Source organism: Lepidochelys kempii, chromosome 15, assembly GCF_965140285.1.
Source record: "Lepidochelys kempii isolate rLepKem1 chromosome 15, rLepKem1.hap1, whole genome shotgun sequence".
Classification (NCBI taxonomy): domain Eukaryota; kingdom Metazoa; phylum Chordata; order Testudines; family Cheloniidae; genus Lepidochelys; species Lepidochelys kempii.
The window spans coordinates 15,652,134-15,676,851 of NC_136394.1; the positions used below are offsets into that span (position 1 = coordinate 15,652,134).

A 24,718-nucleotide genomic window follows, 5' to 3' on the forward strand; every position below is an offset into this window, starting at 1 on the left:
ACATCTTAAAACAAAGGGGAATGGATGGCTATCCACCAGGGAAGCATGTCTGTGTTACCAGGGAAACAAACAGCAAAAATAAAGGAACCCTCAGTGTTCTTGTCATTTAGATTTTTTTCAGCTGGAAACAGGGCCTGTGTTAAAATAATGGAGACATTGTTCTGCCTTCAGGACTGTGTGCTGTCCTCACTGGATGACAGACATATCTTTCTCCCCATCATGTTGTCACTCATAAGGAGAGCCACTCAGTTATGTATTCAGAGGAGAACCATTGATATTTTCTAATCCTTGGGCAGTGTGCAATGCACCCATCTTCCAATGAATTCCAACGCCCCCAAACTGTGGTCACGGTAAATGTCTCATATTAATCAGGGCCGAAGCTAATAAGTATTTTTGGACACTGGTAAAGAGGAGTTGGACTTAAAATGAGTGCATGGTGGGCAGTAAGGGATACAAAGGAACTTTTAAAGGTGACCTGCAAAGGGAAGAAGTTGGCCTTGTGCCCTCTTTTGCTTCTTTATGCTATATAAAAAGGGCTCAGGAGTTGGTGGTGATTCAGTATGTGTTATTCGTCCCTGTGAGTCAGTATTGGAAACATGCATCAGCTGGACGTTAGGAGGGGAGATGTTGTAATGTTGGAGATGCCATATTTCAAATGAGATGCAAAATTGGGACACTGTGTACTTGCTGTCAATGAAAGGTACTATGTAAGTGCAAGATTAGCGTTCTAACTCAAGTATGTATGAAATATTGTGCCTTGTCCTTAAATTATGGCCCGTGATCCTGTACTGTCAAAGTCAATGGGAGCTTGGCTGCTCCTTTCAATGAGCATATGATGAAGTCCCCTGTGACTAATTGTTCTCCCATCCAGATCACAACAATTACATGAAGAGATGGAGACAAAAGAGAGAGAGATTCATTGCAATTGGTATTTTTTCTGGGGTGTGTGTCTTCAGCCTCCTGATGGAACTTGACGTTTGAAACAAACCCTCAATACCTAGCATCAGAACCATATTCTCCAAGATGAGGGCTGGATGGGACTTGCTTCAGAACTATTGATCAGTGTTGTACTTACTTGCTGCGTAATCTTGGACAAGTCACTTGATGTCTCTGCCTTGGTTTCCCAATCTGCAAAATTCTTATCTCACAGAGAAGTGTTTTAAGGATTAATGACTCAAGACTGGTAGAGTGCTTTGAATAGGTAAAGCACAACATAAGTGTTTAGTAGTATTAACAGGCAGAGAGGTCACTGCTGAGTAATGTGCATGTATGGAGTACACACGGAGGGATATTTTTTCACTCAACAAAATGTTTTGGGCAAATGTTGGAATATAAACTTTCCATGGCAGTTGGTTTTGGGTAGTTCAGAGTGGCAGTTGAGTTTGAGTGGATGGAACATAGATCAGCCATAACCTATTAGAGCAGTGATCCAGCTCATCCAGTATCCGATGGTTACTATGACAACCAGAAAATCTATGACATCTATCGGGCTGACAGTGGCCAGTATCAGATATGTCAGAGTAAAGTGCAAGAAACACGACATGGACAATTTACAATAACCATCCCGTGGGAGGAAATTTCTTTCTACTGGTTCAGTTAGACCTGAAGCATGAGGATTTATACCTTATGATTTTTATTCTCCATATATAATGTCCATTTAAAAAAATAAATTTAAATGGAGATTTTATATATATATATATATATATCCATTTAAAAAAAATCCTGCTACATTCTAGCTAATGGTATCTAGAGGCAATGAGTTATCTAGGTTAATTATGCATTGTGTAAAAAAAGTATTTCCTTTTTATCTCTTAAATTTTCTGCCTTTAAGTTAATCAGCTGTCCTCTTGTTCTTGTTAAAGAGCCACACCGAAATTACCTTCTTTGTCCCATTCATTTTATATATCACTCTTTTATCCCCTCTTTTTTGTTACCTTTCTCCTCTCTTATTTGATTCCTCTGACGACAGGATTAGGGTGCTTGGTTTGGGGCACTGTGGCAGAGGATAGACATCAAGACGCTTAAATAAAAAGTAACCATCTGTGCCCTGTCAATGCTAACATTTGGGTGAGAAAACCTGTATTTGTGCTGGAAATGGCCCACCTTGATTATCATACACATTTTAAAGAGAGTGGTCACTTTGGATGGGCTATTACCAGCAGGAGAGTGAGTTTGGGGGGGGGGGGGGCGGAGGGTGAGAAAACCTGGATTTGTGCTGGAAATGGCCCAACTTGATGATCACTTTAGATAAGCTATTACCAGCAGGACAGTGGGATGGGAGGAGGTATTGTTTCATGGTCTCTGTGTATATAATGTCTTCTGCAGTTTCCACAGTATGCATCCGATGAAGTGAGCTGTAGCTCACGAAAGCTCATGCTCAAATAAATTGGTTAGTCTCTAAGGTGCCACAAGTACTCCTTTTCTTTTTGCGAATACAGACTAACACGGCTGTTACTCTGAAATTTGCACCATTGCTACCCATGATGGAGCTGAAATTACTATATCAAGAATAGGAAATGTTTGGCAAAAAAAATCTACTGTATGGGCCCCATAAATGTTTACAAAGGGCTGTTTCCTAGTGTTTTTCTCATTGCATTAACTTTTTATCATGGAAATTTGATTTTTTCCTTGTACTTACAACTAGCTGAGAATAACACTTAAATCAGCACTGAGGAGGTGGAAATATACAACAGGAAAAATGCACACTAGTTTTCTGGATATTGAAATGTGGAACTATGACTAACCACAACTCACACATGATTTATTGATTACAACCCATCATCTCAAGGGCAACTATAAAAGTGAATTATGTTATTCTAATTCGTAAACTCTACTGCCCCCCTTACCTCCCACTGAAGTCAGTAAGAATTAAAGATGTACAGTAGGAGGTCCTAAGAAACAAATGACTCAGTATTGGTTAGGAATAAATGAGGTGAGGGGGGCAAATACTATTGTGAAGTATCTATGTAACATAGGTTGGGACTCAGGGTTAAAGCCATGAATGGGAGAATGAGGGATTCTGGTCAGTCTTAGCTTGTTATGGTGAAGTGCTCCTCCTAGTCTGAGTACACGCCTCCCAGCTCCTGCTGGCCTCAGGAGTTAAGAGTGCAGAACCAAAGCAAACCAGCCTTTGTATTTATTTTGTCTCTTGAAAGAGAAGATCGAAGGCAAAAATAAATAATGATAAAAATCATACCTAACTCTTTTAGAGCACTTTCCAGCTCTAGATCTCAAAGCAATTTACAAAGAGGAGGAATAGGTTTAAACTTTCAAAATAGCACAGGGCATTTTAGACAAATCTTCCATTAAAATTAATGGAAGATGTGTATCTAAATCCCTCAGACTGCTCTGAAAAAAAAAATCAACCATAAGTCATTGCTGCTTTTTCTTTCCTGTGTCAAAACAAACTTCTCTGTTCCCACCCATTTTTCTCTATGCAAAATGTTGTAATTAGCATCATAATTATTGGGGCCACCTTAGAATTAGAATTTGGACTACTGATTACCTTGCCTTTTTCTTATCTCTCGCTGTCTATTGAAATGTAATTGTTTTCCTTTGTCTCCTTTAAACAATAGTGTGTACTAATCAGAAACAAAAACAAGACAGGAAAAGGAAAGATTAAAAAAAATCCTGCCTGCGAGAAAGCGTGCAGGGTGTCAGCTGGAGTGAGGTGGAGCTGTCCCCAGAAACGATAATTCAGGGGTCAGGCCATGGCAAGCACGAAGGGAAATGAGAAATGAAGGGGGCTAAGATCCCCTTTTCCTGGCACTAGCGGTGGCAGAATGCTTCTGTCCCCAAGGAGTTCCAGGGGCCCCGATGTACTCTTATCCCCAACCTACCCCTCATCTTACTGAATCTGGAAGTTTTAACAAGTGTTAGTATGGGGGAGGATGTATTTTGGGGCTTTGTGGAAACAACCATTAGTATTGTAGAGAGCCGGCGAGAGGCTCCCCAGGGAGGAGTCGCTACGTGTGGCAGGGGCCCTGTTGGGCAGCTCTTGTGTTCGCCCTCTTTCACTGAGCCCACTTCTCCGCCGTGCCCCGGAGAGCGCGGCTGTCACTGTCGGGCTGCCGCGGGCTGCGGCCCTTGGTCCTGGTCGCCACCGTCCCTCTGGCGAGCCGAGCCTGCTACCACCGGCCCTCTGCGGGATCTCCCTGGGCGGACGGGGGTTCGCGGCGGTTACGTTCTCCTTGAGCCTGGGCCAAGACCGCCCGCCATGGCCATGGCCCAGGGCCCCAGGCTCTGTCTGCCCCCAGTCCCAGCCCGGCAGCCTGGCTCTGCGCGCACCGCTAACCCCGCCGCCGCTCCGCGAATGAAGCGGCTCGGGGGCGCAGACGGCAGCCGCCCAGCGACGCGAGCTGAGGGGGACACAGTGTAGCGAGGCGGAGTCCCCGGGCGGGGCTCGCGGTCGCCGGAGGACCCCGCACGCGCCGCCTATTATTTATAATCCCCGTCTCCCGGGCCAGACTGCGCGCAGCAGCCTCGCTCTGGCGCGGGGCCTCCATTCCCATTGGACACCCACAGCGTTCCACTTCTTTGCACGTAGGGAACGCAGGTCGCAAACGGCTCGACCACGCGTTCCCTCGTCTCGCGCTCTCCCCTTCCTCCCCCCTCCCCCCCACCCCCGAAAGGGATTTGGCGTCGCGCGCTTTCCTAGGGGCTGACTGGTGGAGCGCGCTGGCTCTCACGCTCTCCCCCTCCCGGCACGCGCGTTCTGATTGGCCGCAGCCACCGTTCTTCGGAGACGGTTTAACTGCAGCAGCCCGGCAGCGAGGCTCAGGGCGAGGAAAACAAAACAAAGGAGCCTAGCGGGCGCGGGATGCCTCGGCCGCCTCTCGGTCCCGAGGGGAGGAGACTCGGGCCCGGCCCCCGGCTCCCCTGATGACCCTGGGCGCCGCCGCCGCCGCGGGAAAGACGCCCCTGAGCCTGGGGAGGGGGACGGACCCCCCCCCCCCGGCGCACGCAGAGCCGCCACCTGAGCGGGGCATGAGGGGCCAGTGACACTAGACCCGCCCCTGGCCCCAGCGACGGAGGCTGCGCCTTCCCCGCGCCAAGCCAGCCCCCCGCGGAGGGAGGGAACGGGGGGACCCACAGCTGCGCGGAGCCCGCGGGGGTCCGGCCCGGGCAGCCGAGCCGCCGGTGAGTACCCAGCCCGCGCAGCGAACCCGGCAACCGCTCCCCCAACCCGAGGGACCCGCCGCCCCGGTCCGTAGCCAGCCGTGGCCTTGCCTCCCCGCGCCTCAAGGACCCGGCGGCGGCTTTTGGTGAGGCGGGAAGCCGAGGCAACTTTCCTGGCTTGGCCCGGCGGGCTCGGGCTCTATTTATAGCGCCTGGAAGTGACGGCAGAGCTGCCCGACCGGCTGCAGCCGCCGTGTTACCGGGCGGATTGTGAGGCTTTGCATGGCTGCGGGGGTAGCAGACCAGAGGGCGCCGCGGCTCCAGAGGGCGGCTCGCCCCTTCCCAGCCCGGCGGATTCCCGATAGTTCGCCTCTAGCTGTCCCAGCGCAGCGCCCGACCCGCCTCCCCGGCTGGAGCGGGCTAACTCGGCCAGCCCCCGCGGGCAGGCGCCTGCCAGGCGCGGGGCTTTGTTTGTAAACAGTGGGGACGCTGCGAGCCCTTTCCGAGGTCCTGCGGTGCGATCCGGGGCAGGCCGCGGCGCACAGAGGCTGCAGGGATCGCTGCTGGGGCCGGAGGTCGCTTGGCCGGACTGCAGAGCCCTGACGGATCAGGGTCCCCCCCACCTTGCATGCAAAGCCCTGTGAAATCTCCCCCTCCCCCGGCTGCTGCTGCTGCACAACCGTGCCCAGGGCTGAGGCGCGGGCAGGCTGAAGGGACTGATCTCTGTTGCCTTCTTCGCTGCTGCGGCTTTTATGAAAAGTTACATTGTTCTGTAAGCCTCGTAGATACTGTTGCAAACGAAAAGCAGCACCATTTACACAGGTAACTTTGCGCGCTGATACTGAGGCTGAAAACTCATTTGCAAAACGAGCTTGAAATGGGAACAGAAGAATAATCGCTTACTATTTAAAACTTTCCAGGGGGGAAACCAAGATCGATCTGTGGAGGTAACTTTCAGCTTAATTGTGTTTGTTTTAATTTATCTATACACTGGCTACTAAAAATCAGGAATGAGATTTAATAATTGTCGATATGATGTATTGCAGTGTGTTTTGCTTGAGCTGAAAACATGGAACCGTATCTGATTAAATTGACTTTCGTGCGTTTCTTTTTTAAAAAGGAAGTGTACTCGAATGGCAGTTTGTGCATTTAAAACAAAAAACCGTGTCGGGCTTGTTGGTGCCAGACAAAACGTTCATTTCCCCCCTTCCCGCATTTTTGTATTGAATGGATTAGGAGAGAGGCCCCTTAAATAGTCAGGAGCCTTGAGTTAACTATTTTCTACTTTATTTTATTTTTGTCATTACAATTCCCGGTATGAGTCTTGAATTGAGCTTACTAAGAGTGGTGCGAAAACAGCCTAGACAGTTATTCAACTGAATTAACTACTAAGTTGTCAAGAAACCGATATATTTTGGTTGAATTAATATATCTAACTTAGCTATGAATTTCTTAAGGACTGGGAATTTTAGTCTGTAGTTGCCTTGTTGCTGAGTTAGGTGCCAAACTTAAATACATTTCAAATCAGGAATAGGTTTGAGAAGTCTCTTGTTTTAAATCATGAAAAGGGAGTCAAAGGTTTACACACAACTCTATAAGGTAACCTTTCCAAAAAATAAGCTGTTAGGAATAACAATGAGAAATGTTACGAAGATGGCATATTTATTAAATGTTAAAAGCTTTGAGCTACAAGTCAGCTGCTATCCTTCTTAAACAAGATAGACTAAAATGTTCAGTTACATAGATCTGAAATTCCAGTACTAATGTCGGTTACCTGGTGGATAATTGTACTGTCCTTAGACTACATCTGCTTTAACATGCTTCCTCTCATTGTTTGTTTACACATCCGGGAGCATGGTTGGGGACTGCCCACTTCATTAGGATTGGCTGATACTTGGCTACCATATTTGGACATCCCATTCAGTGATGTCATGCTGCTAGATGGCAGCAGAACTGAAATTACATGAAGAAAAGGAGGACTTGTGGCACCTTAGAGACTAACCAATTTATTAGAGCATAAGCTTTCGTGAGCTACAGCTCACTTCTTCAGATGCATATCGTGGAAACTGCAGCAGGCTTTATATATACACAGAGAATATGAAACAATACCTATTCCCACCCCACTGTCCTGCTGGTAATAGCTTATCTAAATAGCTTATCCAGCTATTACCAGCAGGACAGTGGGGTGGGAATAGGTATTGTTTCATATTCTCTGTGTATATATAAAGCCTGCTGCAGTTTCCACGATATGCATCTGAAGAAGTGAGCTGTAGCTCACGAAAGCTTATGCTCTAATAAATTGGTTAGTCTCTAAGGTGCCACAAGTCCTCCTTTTCTTTTTGCGAATACAGACTAACACCGCTGTTACTCTGAAACCTGAAATTACATGATGAAATCTATGAATTGTAAGTTCAGATTTAAATGCTAAGTTTCTTTGTTCAAATAGTTAGCATGTTTTAAGAATTGTAAACGTTGTCAGCCTCCAATAATGGAGGGATCAAGAAGCAGTGTACCAAGGTGAAACTGAGAATTATCTTTAAAATGTTAGTTTCTGAAGCTCCATCTCCTATACCACACCCTCCAACATGCACTCTAATACGGAAATTTATTTTGTTTTTAATACTTTTGAATAGTAAGAATCATTCCTCTTAACTCTGAACCCTTTTGCAACTGGCCCTCTTATTTCTGTTGCCAGATGATTGTGCAGAGTTGAGATATTAACCCATAAGTAGACATTTAAAGTAAATTTGGATACTGTTGAGATTGTTTGACTGCTAGATTTTGTCATGGTGTTTGTATGTGCTCAACACGAAGCTAGTTTATGCATGGTATCTAAGAGCTGTAACTTTTGACACTGCAAGGAGGAAGGTACAATGCTGAACATCTTTGATCCTGATGAATTTTATAAATATAATTATTAGTAACCTAGAATAAGCAACTAACTTTTGGAGTATCTTTAAGGCTAGTACTTCTTGAGTCATATATGCCATAGTTTAAAAGATGGTTAGACTGCACATATTTGCAGACTTATTTTCATGTATTATGCTTGTGGTTATTCTGTAATCTCTTGCTTTCCAATCAAGAAAAGAGGTTAAGTACTCCAATATGTTCTTGGATTATGTGCTTTTTGGGGGACTGGGAGCTGTTTTTTCTAATTTTCATCATGTGTCATGGATACAATTTTATATTTTCTCGTTATTATTTAGTGGCTTTTTTCTTTTTGACAGCAGTGAAATAGAGTGTGTTGAGTTATTTTAACAGGGAAAAAATACACTGAAGTCATGTGGTTTCTGCATCTTGGCATCAGAGAAACAATTTCTATTTTAACTAGCAAATAAAAGGCTTTGCTCTGAGGGTTGTTATTTAACTCTCCCTTTTCCCAACATGATTTATATTTTGAAAACTAGTGATAGTAAAATTCAGAACTTTCTAAGTCACTCAGTTAATGCCTTCAGGGATACAGATAGTAAGCCTGTAACCTAATGTTTGGTTCCCTTTTGGACAACAGCTAAAGGAGCTTGAGTTGATAAAGTTCTTTTATGACACATCTTATAAAAGGAATCTGCCAATTTAAAAAAAATTAATTCCACCTAACACTGAAGTTATGAGCTGTGTATAATTTTTTTTAATGAGGAAACCCAAAATAAATCAGGAGCAAATGGTATTCTTTACTAATCACATATTGAATGAGTGCCCCAAGGCCCCAGTCAGGATGTGGGGAGCACTGGGTCATGAATTGTACTAACATTCAAGAAGACCGTTCCTGCCTGGAAGGGCATAAAGCCTAAAAGCTACAAGACCAGATAAATTGTTGGGGGGAGGGAGGAGGTTCAGGCTATATCATGATAGTTTACGTGCCTTTGCTACTTTTATGTGTTAGAGTGAGGGAGAATGGATGAGGGAAATAGATCAACAACACTCTTGAGGGTGAAGAGGAGGAGAATGTGGTGTTATGGAGAGAGAAAGAAGGATGGCAGGGGAAATAAGGCTGTTAATAGAGAGATAGTGAGGGAGGAGTTGGAAGGAGGAGAAGGCAAACAGCCAGTCAGAAGAGACTGAAAGTGCAGATCTGATGACATCACTGCTGTCCAGTAACTGAAAATGTATTGCTGCAGCTCCTGCTTCCCAGAGGCCTGCAAGTAGCAAGCCTTTCCATCAGAAATTCCAGCTATTCCTTCCCTAAACTCATATTGCTGAAGAGAAGGGCACATAGAGGCTGGTATCTTGAATTGCACAATTTGGAATCTGTGTAAAACTTCTCATTTTTTGACTTCAGAATTCTGTGTAAATTCAGATTTTCAGGGCAACCTGTGGGTCATGGTCTTGGCTAGACATTTGTGATCTAAGTAGCAATAATATGCAATTGTCATGGTTCTTGACAGTCACCGCAGTTCAGAGCCCTGTGGGAAGCAGCTCTGGAAACTGACCCTAGACAAGTTTGGTTTTTTTACTTCTTAGCACAGTTATGGGCAGTAATGCTTTTTCTCTGGCACTTTTTATCTGCAGGCTTAGGGAGAGAAAATTGCATTGACTTAGTTCAGGTTTGGAAGCTTGCTTGCCTCCCTCCCTCCCTCCCCCCCCCCCTTTTTTTTTGTTTTGTTTTGAAGCAACATAGGAAGGACTGCTTTATGATGTGCAAAAACCTGTGGGGTCTCTCTCCTTGGAGATGAGGAGAATGTGGCTTTGCCAAAGGAGCTCTGGGAGGTCTTGGGAATGTTTGAGGTCAACACTTTTTAATTGAAGGGGTAAAAATGTCAAGTCTTTAACAAAAGACTTCCTTTACTCAAGTTTCCATCACTTGGATTTAAGTGAAACTCAAACTAGAGTTTTAAACAGTCTGACTTTAGAGTAGAAGGGATATTTTAAATTGGTTAACTTTCACTTGATTACCTCTTGTAATGTCATTATTTCACTAGTTCTTCAGTCATCATCCTAAGAGGCCTGATCCAAAGCCCTACAATTTCTGTGTGTATTTTTTACTTTAGAAACTAAGATCCTGTTTAGTCTTGGAGATTTGGGACCTGATACAAAGCCCAGACAGTGGTTTTGGATTAGGTCTAAAGTCTCCAAACCTGAGGGGGTAGGGATATGGACAACTTTCAGGGTTTCTTAAGAGGTCATAGAGAAATGAGAGAGCAGAAGCCCCCCTGCCCTCCATTTGCAGGTTACTAAATCTGCAGAAATTGGCTTGGTCCTCTCCCTGCTACCTGGGTAGTGGATTTTTCAAGCCCTGATGGATTTTTGAGGGGTGGTTTCTTTCTTTGCATATACATTGCATTTCTCCATAGTAGTTTTATACTTCTAATACTATCCTTAGATCTTAAAATGCAATGATATTTCATGATGGCTATGCCAAGAGAATATAATGATGCCATAGTGATGTGCATTGTAATTCATCCTGTATTGAAACTGACAGGAGTAGCAGCCTACAATAAAGAATTTTTTGACACACGTCCTTGTCGCTGGCAAGGATGGGGAAAGGAAATATAAAAATGTATGACAACTTAATAGGTTTATAGTAAAACATTTTCCTTTGGGGTTAGGTCTACAATATTGGTGTTTATCCATGTGTCTTATTTGTCTAGATTTATTTCAAATGTACCCATCTTGGGCTCTGGATGCATGTTCACTCTAAAATCCGTACATATTAGGTGAACATTCAAAAACTGTGAAATTAGTTACCTGCCAGATCCTTTCCATTCTTCATAGTTCATCTTTCTCCACTCCTGCCCCCCCTTAAAAACTCTTGGGGAAAGCAGGTAGGCCTTGTTATGAACAGAGGATGTGCCCTTATTGGCAATATGTTCCCATTACTTACTTATTTTTTTAATGTACACATCCCTCTAAGTTTTAGTTGAGGACTGTTTCCTTACAGTTAATTATGTACTATACAAATAGAATTCACTGAAGTTCTTTAATTTTTATAAAGTATGCACCCATCCTTTTATTAGCTTGAGGTAAAAATTCAAAAACAGCTGATGCATGTGGTCTTTATGCCTCCTGAAGCAGGCATTATATGTTCATATGGTTGTTTCTCAAGATTTGTGATGATTTATTTATAAATTGCTTCCTCAAAGCAGTCAGTGGAATCCATGTAATTCAGGAGTGTAAACTCATAGCTAAACTTATATTCTGTGGCAATATGAGAAGTAAATCACCTTTCTGCATTTTGAAGTGTTAACAATACTTCAGGTGGTGCCTCTTTTTTCCAGTTGTTGAATAAAGCAGTTGGAAAATAAAATGCAAAGTTATGTAAGGGTGGGTGGCTTTAAATGGAAAGCACGTTGTCATGGTGGTCACACATGATTTATGCTTGATATCTTTTGTTTCATTGTTTTGTCAAACCAAATTTCATTTAAACCTATACAAAAATAGTTTGAGTTCTAGGTGGTTGATTATTTCTTCCATATAGCAGCATTAAACTTTTTGTTTGGGTTTTTTTGGTTCATCAACTCAGATGAACAAATCAATTTTAGTTACCAGCTATACATAGGCTACTGCTTAACAGGAAAGAGTAGACTTTTTTTTTCTTTAACTCTCATATTATCTAGCTAGTAAACCGTACCTGTGCTTTTTATTCTCACTTTTCATAAAGCCAATAGAAAAGACCAGAAATACAGTGAACTATTACATTGGCACTTTTCTTTCAATACTTCTGTTATTGATCCACCATACCAGCCGCATAATGATTGGTGGCATAATAGGTGATCTTTTGTACAGTATCACTGAATTACTGTAGTAGTCTTCATGCTTGGATTGTTCAGTTGCTTTGAGTCACGTAATCTATTAAGTAATGTTTTAGTAAACAGATCTGTAGCGTGCAGGTGCAAATTTGACTTTCAAGGTAGAGGATGATAGAAAAGTGTAGCCTTCATTTTTTGTATATTTATATAAAATGTCACAGTGTATGTAATATGTTATTTCCTCCAAGGAGATCTGAGGATCAAGAATGTGTACAGCATTTTGAACATAGAAAACAGAATTCTTAATATTTATGTGTAGGTTGTAGAATCTGTTCTCCACTACTGAAATTTGTTAGATATTAAGATTATTTTGGTAGAGTAAGGGGGGAAAATAGCTGAAAGAACTGAATAGTCGGAGTGGACAGGAGACTGGTCTAAAAAGCTTGAACTTTATAGCTGGGAAATAGTCTGATCTCAAAATAGTGCAAATTTTTGGTCAAGATTTTGTTTTGTGTATGTATCACATTTGACTTCAAGTCCAGTGCTTGTGAAATGCCCTGGAAATTGAAAAATAGACACAACTCCCCACTTCCTGTGTGTTCTGGAGTTTAGCATGGGTTTATGAGTTTAGCAAGTGCAGGTTTCCCACACTATTTCCACTTCTTATTTTAGTGTCTACCAAAGTTGTTGAAAAGCTAGTTCAGTCTCCATTCCTTTTAATATTTTGCCTTTCTGCTGAGGCTGCTAAACAAAGATGTCCATTGTGTTAATGGGTTGTGGAGTTTTTTGAAGGGGAGATGGAGGGAGGTTAAAGTTCTGAAATCCAAGAGAATAGTTGAATGTACTGTATTCCTGGCTTTTTAAAAGTTGTCTTCTTTGTTTACTTGCAGGTTGTGACTGTTTCTCTTGTGGCATCTGTGTGGAAAGTGCCACACACGCTCCAGAACAACAACGGCTTTTGCTTGCATTTTCCAGTGTTTTTTTTGTCAGCGAGTTCAGCAAAGTTGTAATTCTTCAAGTGCCAGCCCTGAGCTGAGTGAGGAGCCACCAGCAGAGATGGTAAAAATGACAAAATCAAAAACGTTCCAGGCTTACCTGCCAAACTGTCACCGAACCTACAGCTGTATCCACTGCAGAGCCCACCTAGCCAATCATGATGAATTGATTTCCAAGGCAAGTGATTTGTTTAGAGACTTCATGTGGGGTTTTTTAACCAAAATTGTTGTCAGTACTTCCAATACATAAGTGGTATAAATCTGATGCATACTTCAAAGTATCTTCCCAAGAGCTCCATTCTTGGGTCATAGGTGCATTATACAAAGGAATGGATGTTTTCTGGAAACTTCGTGTAAAGCCCCATCTTCGTAACCCCCCACGAATAAGAGGTAGGTGCTACTTTTGAGATGTGCCTGGTCTTTATCAGACCAGGATTAGATGTGATAAGTTTGCTAAGGAAGGAAACTGTCTGAGGGAAGTACAGAGCTCAGGATTGGGAAATTATTCTTGTTAAATTGATTAAAAAGATTAATCTAGTAGAGGTCACAAAATTAGCTTGTATTACACAATCCAGTGGATCAACATGAAGTCCATCACTACGTTATCTAAACCCTTTCTTCGCTCTCATTATTATATACCATCTGGTTAATTTGTGGAGCTTAAAAAATGGATTACTCTGTGGAATGTTCAAGCAGTCTCAAGTTTAAATTTCAAAAAGAAATTCTGAAGCTTTTGAAATGATCTAGCCCTGTCCTTTTATATCAATTGTGGAAAGAAACTAAGACTCCATAATCATTTAGTAAAATTTAATATCCAGGGGAAAATATAAAGTGACAGTTGGTGCTTTAAGTCAAATTAGGTTTCTGATGGAGCACCCTATAAATATTTTCTAAGGAAAAAATGCAATTCAATTTTCAGACTTTGGTGTTTTTTGTTTTTCATGGTGGTGTGTGTTGGGGATGGGGGTAGAGTGGTTGAGCCAGAGAACAGCTTTCTTGGGGCCATCCCTTATTTATTTCCATCTTCTCTGTTCCCTGCTATCACCCTCTGTTGCTCCTGCCTGCTGGTATCTTTAGCAGCATTGAAGTAAAGCTGCTTCCTTGAGGAGTCCCAGGAAGTAAAGAAGCCACTCCTTTTAAGTACCTTCATTGTTCTCTAGTCCTGTGCAGAGGCCTGAGGAGTGAAGGAGGTTCCTTGGGCCACACACCCCTTAACTTCCACTTCAACCTTTTGTACTCCTCATCTCCTGGGAGGAGATGACACTTCTGGCACCACACACAAATGTCGGCAGTTTTGCTGCAGTATTGCTTGTAGATATCTTCTTGCAGGCCTATTCTTCTCTTCCCTTCCTCCTGTTCTTCTCCTCTCCTCTGCCCCCCCCCCCCAAAAAAAAACAAAAAACAAAAGAAAGGGTGAGTGATGTGCTGTGCTAATGCACAAAGCAGGAAGTGTGACTGATCAAATGCAAAACATTGAAACTGACTATATACAAAGTGCTGTCAAAAGCATACGTTTATTAAATTCAGAAAAGATGCAAGCTCTTTAGTTCTAGTAATCATAAATATTGGTTTAAAAAAAACTGTAGGAAAATACAGGCAGAAATGTGATTCAAATTTCTTTTAATCACAAAGAAAAATATTAAGGTAAGAATCACCTTTTCTTCAGCAACACTCCACTATAAATTTCAAGAAGGAGACATGACTTCATTATTCAACACACACTGTAAGTAAGTGGAAGGTTAGATTTGAATAATTGAGCGGGGGAATGTTTTCCAGACCTATGGAGTTACTGGGAATCACATTTCATACTAAACAAATGGAGGAGGAATATGGCAAACTTTACCAGCAAAGTTCAGAAAGAAAGCTAGAACACTGAACTTTCAAGAAAAAAATGAGATCCCCCACATGTGGTTGGTATCTAACTTCTCATCCAGTAGACTTTTCTAGAGTCATCTAAATGTGATACAAGAAGCTCTTTAGTTTGACAGTATTAAGGTTTACCATAATTCCCAGACAGGCAGATATGTATAAAGGTTTTGAAAGAGGTCTTGATAATAAGAATATCTCTTGAATATATGCTCCAGTTGGATCATAGGTTCGTACTACAACTTTAAATTGTCTAGAAAGGATTAAAAACCTGAGACCGTAAAACTTTGAAGAGGGGTTATTGAGTGTATAGAGATTTTTTTTTTCAATAAAAGATCTAAGTCCCATGTGTTCAAATAAATTTAGCCTAAGCAATGTCTTCCAGCCAGGAAGGATTCGGGTATATAATATAAAGTCTCTTGTTTAATACTGGTTTCTTATTCTCCAGTGAAGGTTTCTCATAAAACAAGCTACCAAACTTTCAAATGTTTGCAGATTGGCAAGTCAGCAAAATCACATTTATGGCCAACATTCCGTGAACTCTGAATTTCCTGCCTTTATGTTGTCATAATATGTTGGTAAATGTTGTGTGTCCAATCTAGAAATGCATTAAATGTGAGGTGTATTTTTGCTTGTAAATAAAAATGTACTTGAGTCTTTGCTGCTTTCTGACCTACTGTACTGCTATAGTTGGGACCTGGGCAATAAAGGCAAATGAAAGGGAAAACGTTCAATTATTTAAAGCTCAGCATGTGTGAGAGAGAGACTTTGTAAGAGTGCATAGACAAATATAATGTTATGAGAACGCTTCTACATTTGGGGTGGGGGGTTTCTTTCAGCACAGAGTATTAATTCCTAATGTGGAATCTTGTAACCTACCTGTAAGCCTCTACGACACACAGTGCACCCACTAGGAAAATGAAGAGTTCACTACTAACTTTAAAAAACAAAAACAAACAAACAAAAACCCCTGTAATTGTACTGTTAGAATTTTAAACCTTCGATGCTATCTTAAAACAGACCATTAACATACTTGAATTATATATTAAGGCACTGTATTTAGAATTATACCCAAACATAATTGATAGTTGTAATTCTGAATTTTCTTCTGTCATTCTTACAAACCGTCCCTCCTCTCCAGTGTAGTCCCTCTTAAAACATGTATTCATTAAAATAATGGGAACATGAATATATCTGGTATGTGTGGCAACAGTGAAGATATTTTAAACAAAAAGTTAACAGGGGTGACACTGTACTCCAGAGGCTGTTGGTATACATTTGACCTTGATTGTATACAATTGCAATAAATAAATATGCTGTACTGCAGACTATGAATTGCCTTGAAGAATAGTACTTTGATTGAAATTCTAAGAAAAGAGTGCATGACTTAAAGGCCAACCATTAAAATTGTCACTTCCTCATTCATAGAAAACTAAATGTAAGCTATCATTTTATGAATACTACTCAGTTGTGGATATAACATTAGAGATGTTAGACTGTTTAGGTAGAAGGAATAGTAGTTTAACCCTTATACTGTCTACTCTAACATTTCTTTTCTGAGAACATATTTTAAAGGTGATCCATGGGAAACATATAGATATTTGTGCTGTCTTAGGATGTATTAAAAAAAGACTGTAAATGAAACCTTGTAAACCCTCCCCTGCTGTTTTTTTTGGTGTTGAAATTTTCTGGTTGTGACTTTCTGTTCCTTAAGTACTAGAACTCATGGGATTATGATGCTTCAAGAGACTGAAACAAGGAAATTGGTGGTGGGGAGAAGATAAATAGCTGAACTTTTTTCTTTCTTTTTTTTTTTCTTTTGAGACTTATTTTTAACTTTAGAGAAAAGCTAGCCTAGCAAGAGATTCTGTCTCCCTGGTGCTTCTTTTGAGGGCTACACAATCCTACTCCACATCACTAGTTTTCCAAGGCTTCCTCAGTGAAAACAGGACAAGCGAGACTCGATAATCAAAACACAGTAATTTCTAAACTGCTATGTGGTACTGGTGGCTCTTGTTTCCAGCAGAGAGAAATACTTGTGAGAGGAGATTGTGAAATGTCTTGTTCTTTTTAAAAAATCAAATAGATTAAAGACAGCTATAGTTAATTTCCTCTTACTCTTTCCTGGGTAATCAATTGTTATAGCTTCCACAGTTATGCTTCTTCATACAAAATGGGAGGGAAGGTGGTCCATGCTATGAAACAACTAGGGATCCCTACTCTAAGGTGTTAGAGTGCCATGTTGGTGGTGGTTGTAGTTTTGGTTTTTGGTTTTTAAATTCAGCCCCACTGTGATAGAAAAGCTAAAAGACCTAAACACTTTCCCTTCCTACAGTAATGAGTCCTTTCGCTATACTGTGGGTGTTGGAAACACACACAAACAAGGAAAATCTCTGCAAAGCCAAAGAAATCTAAAAACAAGTTAGACCACATTCTAGGTAATGTAGATATGACTGACTTGCTTTTTCGGTCAAGGACATGCTGATCTTCTCCAGGGATAATCTTCCAAAAGACTAGACTGACACAATAGAGAGGTCTTTCAAAACTTTAAGCTTCAGCTGTAGATTTTTAAACTTCAGTGGCTTCCACAAGATTAGTTACAGACCATCTCATCTTGTCTAGTGATTTAAACTAAATGTGGAGATCAGTACCTAAATGCCATTTTGCAGACAATTGAGGAAAGGTGACTGAGTGCAAAGATGCTTTGTATAAAGCTTTATTGAGGAACTTTCTTATTGGTGTGGCTTTGAAAAGCTGATGACCGCACAGAATGGCTTCTAGCATGAGCTAAGATTATAGTAGGCAGAACTTTGGTGAAAACCTAGATGAAATTTAGGTAAGCATGTCTCGCCATCATCAAATGGAGTAATCAAACCATACACCTAGCTCAGATCTTCCTGTCAGCCAGTGTGGCAAACAAATTACCACAAGCCACCTGGAGAACAGAAGTGACTAAAGGTTTTTCAAGCACTCTTCTAACCACTTCAGTAGGAAGACAAGAGACTAATTGGGCTGTCCTTGGCTTTCAATCTGTAGCTGTAGGAACTGAGCTATCTGATTAACTTGCACAGTGAATTAAATTACATCAGACTAACAGATACTGGATGTAAAAGCTTACGTTAATGTTTTGTAATGATTAATCCTCCAAGAATGAAGTTCCTGGAATCTCCAATTTCTTTTCCCACCTTTGTAAAACACTTTAAAATCTTTGCTGATGGAGGGCACAAGAATAAGAAATTCTGTGGGGTCATACTCTCTTGGAATTTCACAAGTGATTTGGATTTCACACATACACAAACAAAAGTGGAAGGCTCACTAGAAGCACGAAGAGGTACAAATTCCTGATGAAAATTTTGAGAGACAAGGTGGGTGAAGTAATATCTTTTATTTGACCAACTTTTGTTGGTGAAAGACAAACATTCGAGCTTAAACAGTTCTTCTTCAGGTCTCAGAAACGTACTCAGACTGTCACTCCTAAATGTAAGGTGGAACAGATTGTTTAGTATAAGTAGCACATATTTCAAGGGCTTGTTCAAGGTGAAGTGGCCTGTTAACACCCCTTCAGTCATCCTACAGTCTGTCTCCCTCATCTCTATCGGTCCATAATCGTAGCAGACACTTATTGGTCCCCTAAGCAAAGCTCATAGAAAACAGCTCCAGTATTTGTTCTGAATTTGGAAAAAAAGCTCCGTAACCGTAACCTATACTTTTAGCTTGGAATATTGATACATTTCGGAGAGGGGAAGGGCCTTCCTATCAATAGAAAGAACAGGAGCTGAAGGAATCTACAAGACCAGTCAGTCTCCTAGAGCCTTAATTTGGCCTTTCATAAGGTTTCTGAGAGTGATCATTATGGGGCTATAGATAATTTCGTGGACCTTTCATAAACTGTTGCTATTATAGAACAGGTCATCTATGTGCTCTCTTGGATGTATTAAGGGGAGTATTCTGAAGAGTTCTCCTGTTGTAGATCAAAGCAAGGATCATTAGCTCAACCAGTGCATTCTTATAGGGTGAGGAAGCTCATTGAAAGAGCTGTCCAGAAGATAGCAAGTGCCTATTTCCTTGAAAGAAAATCAATAATTCATGGTCATTTTTATGACCGTCCATTATGGTTAAAAAACCAAAAACCTATAATGATAATATCCATTCACATACGACACTGGATGTACTGTCCAGTAGGAAGTATTTGGCCCTAGATCCTCAAGGTATTTAGACTCCAAACTTCTGTTGAAATCAATGGGAGTTAGGACCCTTGAGGATCTGGGCCTTAGCGCATTTGTCTACTGAAGGTGGCAAGTGTTCTAATTAAATAGGCAGCAATAAAATTCATCCATAAGGGCAGTACACATGTAAGGGAAGACCAACGTAGTAGCAGACTGGTTAAGGAGGAGGACTATAATGTAAGGGAAATGTCCCAACAGACCACTATTAAATCAGATAGTTATCTGTAGGAGAAACCTTAGGTAGACTTGTTTGATTAAAATGAAAATGTGATGAGTTTTTTAAGGACAAGTTATCACTGAAAAGGTCATGTCAACTTATGTATGCTTTTTCATTCATCCAGGAAGAAGGAGCTGAGGGTAACAATAGATTTCCACTTGCTTAAAAGATAAGGCTTTCTGGGAAAATAGGACTTTTTTTAGTAAAGCTGTTCAGGATGACTGACAGATGAAATCTACTCATGGAAGACCTAGTACTTCATCAGAAGCTAATCTTTCTCAAAATGATTGCATGGTTGTTGAAAGAGAGACAGTGGGGGCGGGGAAAAGCAAGATTATTCTGATTACATAATAGAAAATCTAGAATCTTTGTTTCTAGAAAATCATCTACAATGCCAGACTATACTAAGATTTGGAGATTTTGTTTTTCTGCCATAAAGACAAGCCTGATTGCTGACAGATCAGTTATCAGGCTGATAATTTTACATGATTCAAATGGGGCCTCAATACTGTTCTGCTATGGGTTGAATGTTTTCCTTTTCTGTTCAAGACCAGCAAAGTTAAGCAAAGATCCCCATGTGAAGCATTGCTGAAAGACTAAGTATAAAAGCCTTCAAAAGCTTTTTTGAGGACTCTGCTTGGAAGCTTAATTTTTGTTTTTAATCCTCCTAATTGTATCAGTTTGAGCTGATCAGCTCAGTTTTACTTTATCATCTGACTATCCAAACTGCCCTTTATGATTCTCTTTTTGCTCAGGTATGCTTTGCTCTTGCAGTTGGTTGAACATCATTGTTGCATAAGACACGACGACAAGACAGTGATATGTACATTTCCAGGAATCAGTACACATTTAATTTACTTCAGTGGAAGTTACTTGCATCTTGTGTTGGGAAAATAGAGCCCCTGGATTTTATCCCAATGTGAATACAGAATTCAGTTCTTCCAAGGAATTAGTACTTCTACCTTACTATGGTTCATGAGAAGGAGAAGTCTTGGCATAAACTGGATATCAGGAAAACAGTTTTATCCCAAGTTATTTTAAAAGGCTGCTTTCTTCATCCTTTGCATTTTGGCTGGTGGGGGTGGGAGGAGAATTTTCCCAATTCTACTATTACAAAGTAAATGTGACATTTTAGAATGTTCCAAGCCAGGAAGTTTTATCTGTCCCCCTCCTTTATGGTATAAGAAATATTCTAAAAGATAATTGGTCACCTTGTGGGCTGAAAAGACCTTTTGCACCTACTGAAAAAATCCATAAAGGGCTCATTCAGAACGTTCTAAACTGGAGTTTTCTCCCCGGATGCACTTTTTTGGGGGGAAAGGGAGACCGCTGTTTGTCAGAGGCATGACTTTAAATCCCCAAATCAATCTTTGGTTTATTTCTTCAAGAATTTTTTTTTTTTTTGAAGGTTCGAGAGAGAGTTGTCATAGCTAATTCTGAAGACGCCAACATGTTTTAGCTTAAGAAGATAATTTTGTCTTGCCTATCAATTTGCCTATTTCTAGAAATACTGTCTGCCAACCCTGTGTACACTGATAGTTTTTAAGGGTGGACCTCTTCTAAAATTCATTTTTGCAAAATCAGCTTTTCATTAGACTTTTTTAGTTCTCAGTGTAATTCCATCTACTGTTCTATTAAGCAATCATTAATCTTTGGAGTATATCCATTTGATATGAAGTCCTGTGGTGAATCTGCCCTGAAAAGCAGCTAGAACAGAGCTATCTCCACTTGCCTCGATATAGTATGAAGAAAGAGTTATATCTAGAGAGTACTAGCAACTAATCTTTATAAGAGAATAAATTAACCAGTATGACGCATTTTCCTTTCCCCTCATAACTCAAACAACTTGATTTATAGACTTTTAATACTTTTAATCCTCTGAGTAGCTTTCACTACTTCTGTGAAGTGCCAAGGAATCTTTAATATCCAAAAGTGATAAAGACCTCTGTTTTACAGCTTACCCAGAAGATACTGCTTCCAGGATCAGTCAGTTATTGGTCCAGTGCTGACTCAAAGGGAAGAGTACCACCCACTGAATTATCAAGTTTCATTTCTTGCAACACATGCTTTTTCTCTGGATTGTGTTGTATCAGAACATTGACTCTGCCTAGTTTAGTGGATCACCACCTAAAATAATGTGACAGATTAAAATTTTGCATTTCTTATCTGCCTGTTCTTTACAATTCTGCATAACAATTGAGGAACATGTACGTATGAATAACTAACAGTACACTGTTATCAGATAGTGCCACTATGTTTAATGACTTCCTCTGTCAAACTTCAGAATTGTTCATAATGCCTGCAGTAGTCCTTGGTAGGACCTGGTCGGCATCTGTCATTCCCCTAAAGTCATTTTCTGTGCAGCCAAACTCTCTAGTCACATGACCTAGTCTAGTGTGTGTTGTCTGTGGAGCAATAACTAGCTTGATATGCTTTTTGCATCAGGATAAAGCCACTTGGCCTGCCTTGAGGGGTGTACATAAAATTGTTTGCTTAACTGCAATTTCCTTTTCTCCTGGGCAAAAATAGTTAACCTGATGCTACAACAGAGGTTATGTGACTTAGGAGTGCATCTCATACCTAATTCTGCATTCAAAGAGCTTCAGTTGAAGGTATGTACCTACCCTTCTTAAAGAGTGAAAACATTTAGAACTGCTTTATAACGTACTGACTATGTAGTGCAGTACTTACCAGTTGTATGACATGGCTACAACAAGCAGTTATATTAGACTGTAGTAGGCTTGCTAAATATATTTTAAAAATCTTACTATTGATTGAACATTTATTTTTAATGGACATATCTTAGGCCTTCCAAATACTATGAAACAGGAAGAGAGAGGGAACTGAATGGAGTTACTGTGTGTGGAAGTGTGCTCTTGTTGACTTTCTACAAAACATGAAAAAGCTTTGGCAGTATAGAATCATAGAAATGAAGGCCTGGAAGGGACCTTAAGAGGTCATCCCCCTGCACTAAGGCAGAACCAAGTACACCTGGACCATCCAGGATAGATGTTTATCTAACCTGCTCTTAAAAATCTACAATAACGGGTATTCCACAATCTCCTTTGGAAGTACTCCAACTATAAATTTGGTTGTCCTTGTCTAGGACCATCAGAAAGCAGTGTTGCAATACGTTTACACAGTAACCTTCAGTAATGTTTAAATAAAAACAGTTTCCCAGCTGCAAAGTAAAATAGCTGACTTCTTTGGCAGGATTTTGAGTACTATCTCATAATTGATGGCACACTTTACCATGAATCTCTGCTCCCATCTATTCCTGCCACTTATAATCCATCTTTTCTGAATAAATCAGAAGCTGAACATGCCAACATGACCATTCTGAACAGGAAATACTGTAGTTGTTTAGAATAGCATATGTATGGTACTTAACATCTTGAAAGTGCTGAACAAGCATTACGGACTATATGTTTACAGTGCACTGATACAGTATCCTCCATAGAGTGAGGTTTATATACTGATTAGTCATTTACAGGTATAGATTTAGTTCTGCCACTGAAGTGTCATTTCTCTCTCCATGGGCAAGTTACTTCAGTTCCCTCCATCTCAGCTTCCCAGTCTGTAAAATTGTTGTATATTTGAAATAGAAACATGAAAAAAGATAACACAATAGAGAATAAAATTAATGGTGTTATGCATAATGAAATTACTACCTGTGAGCAAACACACTAATTGCTAAAGTTGTAATTTATCTGCAGTTTCAGTGCTAAAATAAGTTGCTCTTTGAGTGTCCTCTGCATATTCCCACTCCTGGGATGTGCTGGGAGGTGCAGCTCTGATGATGGAGCCGTCTCGTAGCGATGGTTGTTGGAGTATTGTGTGCCCCTCCCACACTTTACCTCTCAGGTCCTGAATATTCTTAGTGTGAGGCTATAAAAGAAGGCTTGGTACCCCAGCTGCCTCAGTTCATTCCAGCAGCAGCAGATGGCTATAAACTGGACTAGATCCATCAGATCTAGATCTTCTCTCTAAGAGAGAGCCATTGCCATAGCTTAATATTCTTAGGTGTTAGTTCTGGTGTTAAGGTTAGTTAGTCTATTTCTTGTTTGTTTCTAAAAGTTTAATATTTTAGTTCATATCTTTGGTTCCGCTCCCCAGATCCATGGTAGGATATGATAGCTAAAAGACCTGATTTCAAGAGGTGCGCCTCTTGTCCATCACCCTTCTAATGGTGATGGCTTGTTTAGTAATAAAACAGATGGAAAACTAAAGATGCAAGATCATTAGCTGACTCCCAACCCGCAAGAAGAAGGACCTCAGGATCTGTCTTCAGATATCGTAATAGATCCTTATGATTCCTTGTCTCACTTCTCCCAAAGGCATGAGTTTCAACAACAGTAACCACCTTCTTCACAGCCACAGAAGAGGAGAAAGTATTTTAAACCCAGAATGAAAGGGAAGGAACTTTCAGCTTAGTCTTCAGGATTGAATCTCAACCCTCAAGTTTTATGTGAGGTTGGGGAGCTTTAGCTAACCCTCGTCTCCACCTTTCCCACTTTGTCAACACTTGGCGTTTCTGAACTACATCAGACAAATAGATTCTGGTGCTAATAAAAGATGGATATGTCATTCAATTCAGTTCCCTCCTCCTTCCCCTCTCCCAAGACCTTTTTAAGATTGGAGGTTCACTCCCTTTTGGAAGCAGGAGGCATAGAGAAAGTGCCAAGGGAATTCAGAGGTCAAAATTCATTCTTCCATATCAGAAAATATTTGGAGGGCTTTATCCCATATTAGATCTATAGAAGCACATTTTCTTTATCAGAAAGTACCAATTCTGAATGTTGACACTAGTATCCATTATACTTTCGCTAACTACCCAAGATTGTTTTCAGCTTGTGAGCTGAAAGATGCATACTTCCATATCTCCTTCAGACCCAGGCACCACAAGCACCTTCATTTTCTGATTGAACAAGACCGTTTCCAGTACAAAGGCATTTCCTTTTGACATTTTTGCTGCTCGCTGGGTATTTACAAAGTTCCTATCCATAGTAGCAGCTCATTTAAGATGCCAGGGTATATCTGTTTATGCTTATTTAGACAACTGGCTGATCAAAGCCTAATCAGAAGAAGGCCTTTCCAAGCACATAGCTTATACCTGTTCCCTCCTCAAGATGTTAATAGCTTATTTAAAAAAAAAATTCTGCTGCCTACTCAAAGGATTCACTTTCTAGGATCAGTTCTAGGGTAGGCAGAGCCTTTCTGCCAGAAGACCGATTTCTGAAGCTTCAATGCATTATAGCAGTGCATTACCAGAATCCTACTCCGAAAAAATATATTTTTATTTTTTTTATTTTTTTACAGTTCTCATGGGCCTTATGGCTTCAATCACTTGTGATAACTTCTTACTCTCAGCTCAGGATGAGAAGTCTTCAACGTTAAATTACAGATCAAACGCAGCATTAAATTACAGACCAAACGCAGACAACATATATACGTCATTGACCATCCCATAAAAGATATTTCTGTTCTTGACATGACATGGTAGACTTGGTGTTGCAACAGTCTAAGAGGGGTAGCTTTAAACCCGCCATCCCCGTTAGAAAATTGCCTCAGGTGCTTTCAACCAGAGATAGCTGCACATTTCAACAAATTAAC

The 24,718-nt window shown here is 40.8% G+C and overlaps 1 protein-coding gene across 7 annotated transcripts in view; it reads left to right on the forward strand.

The window, feature by feature from the left end:
- The first annotated feature begins 4,638 nt into the window (after window positions 1–4,638).
- The window catches only part of YPEL1 (yippee like 1), a 71,892-nt gene continuing 51,812 nt past the window's right edge, over window positions 4,639–24,718 (forward strand). For 3 of the 7 annotated variants that reach the window (XR_012155065.2, XR_012155066.2, XM_073312912.2), the window contains exons 1-2: window positions 12,886–13,186; window positions 21,635–21,717. Coding sequence is in view for 1 of the 7 variants with exons in the window: in XM_073312912.2 (XP_073169013.1) it covers window positions 13,126–13,186; window positions 21,635–21,717 (144 nt within the window). In the remaining 6 variants the exon portion in view is untranslated. Of the gene's footprint in view, window positions 6,066–12,691; window positions 13,187–21,634; window positions 21,718–24,718 lie in introns of those variants that run through there. The other 4 variants (XR_012155067.2, XR_012155069.2, XR_012155068.2 and 1 more) reach the window with 4 other exon arrangements.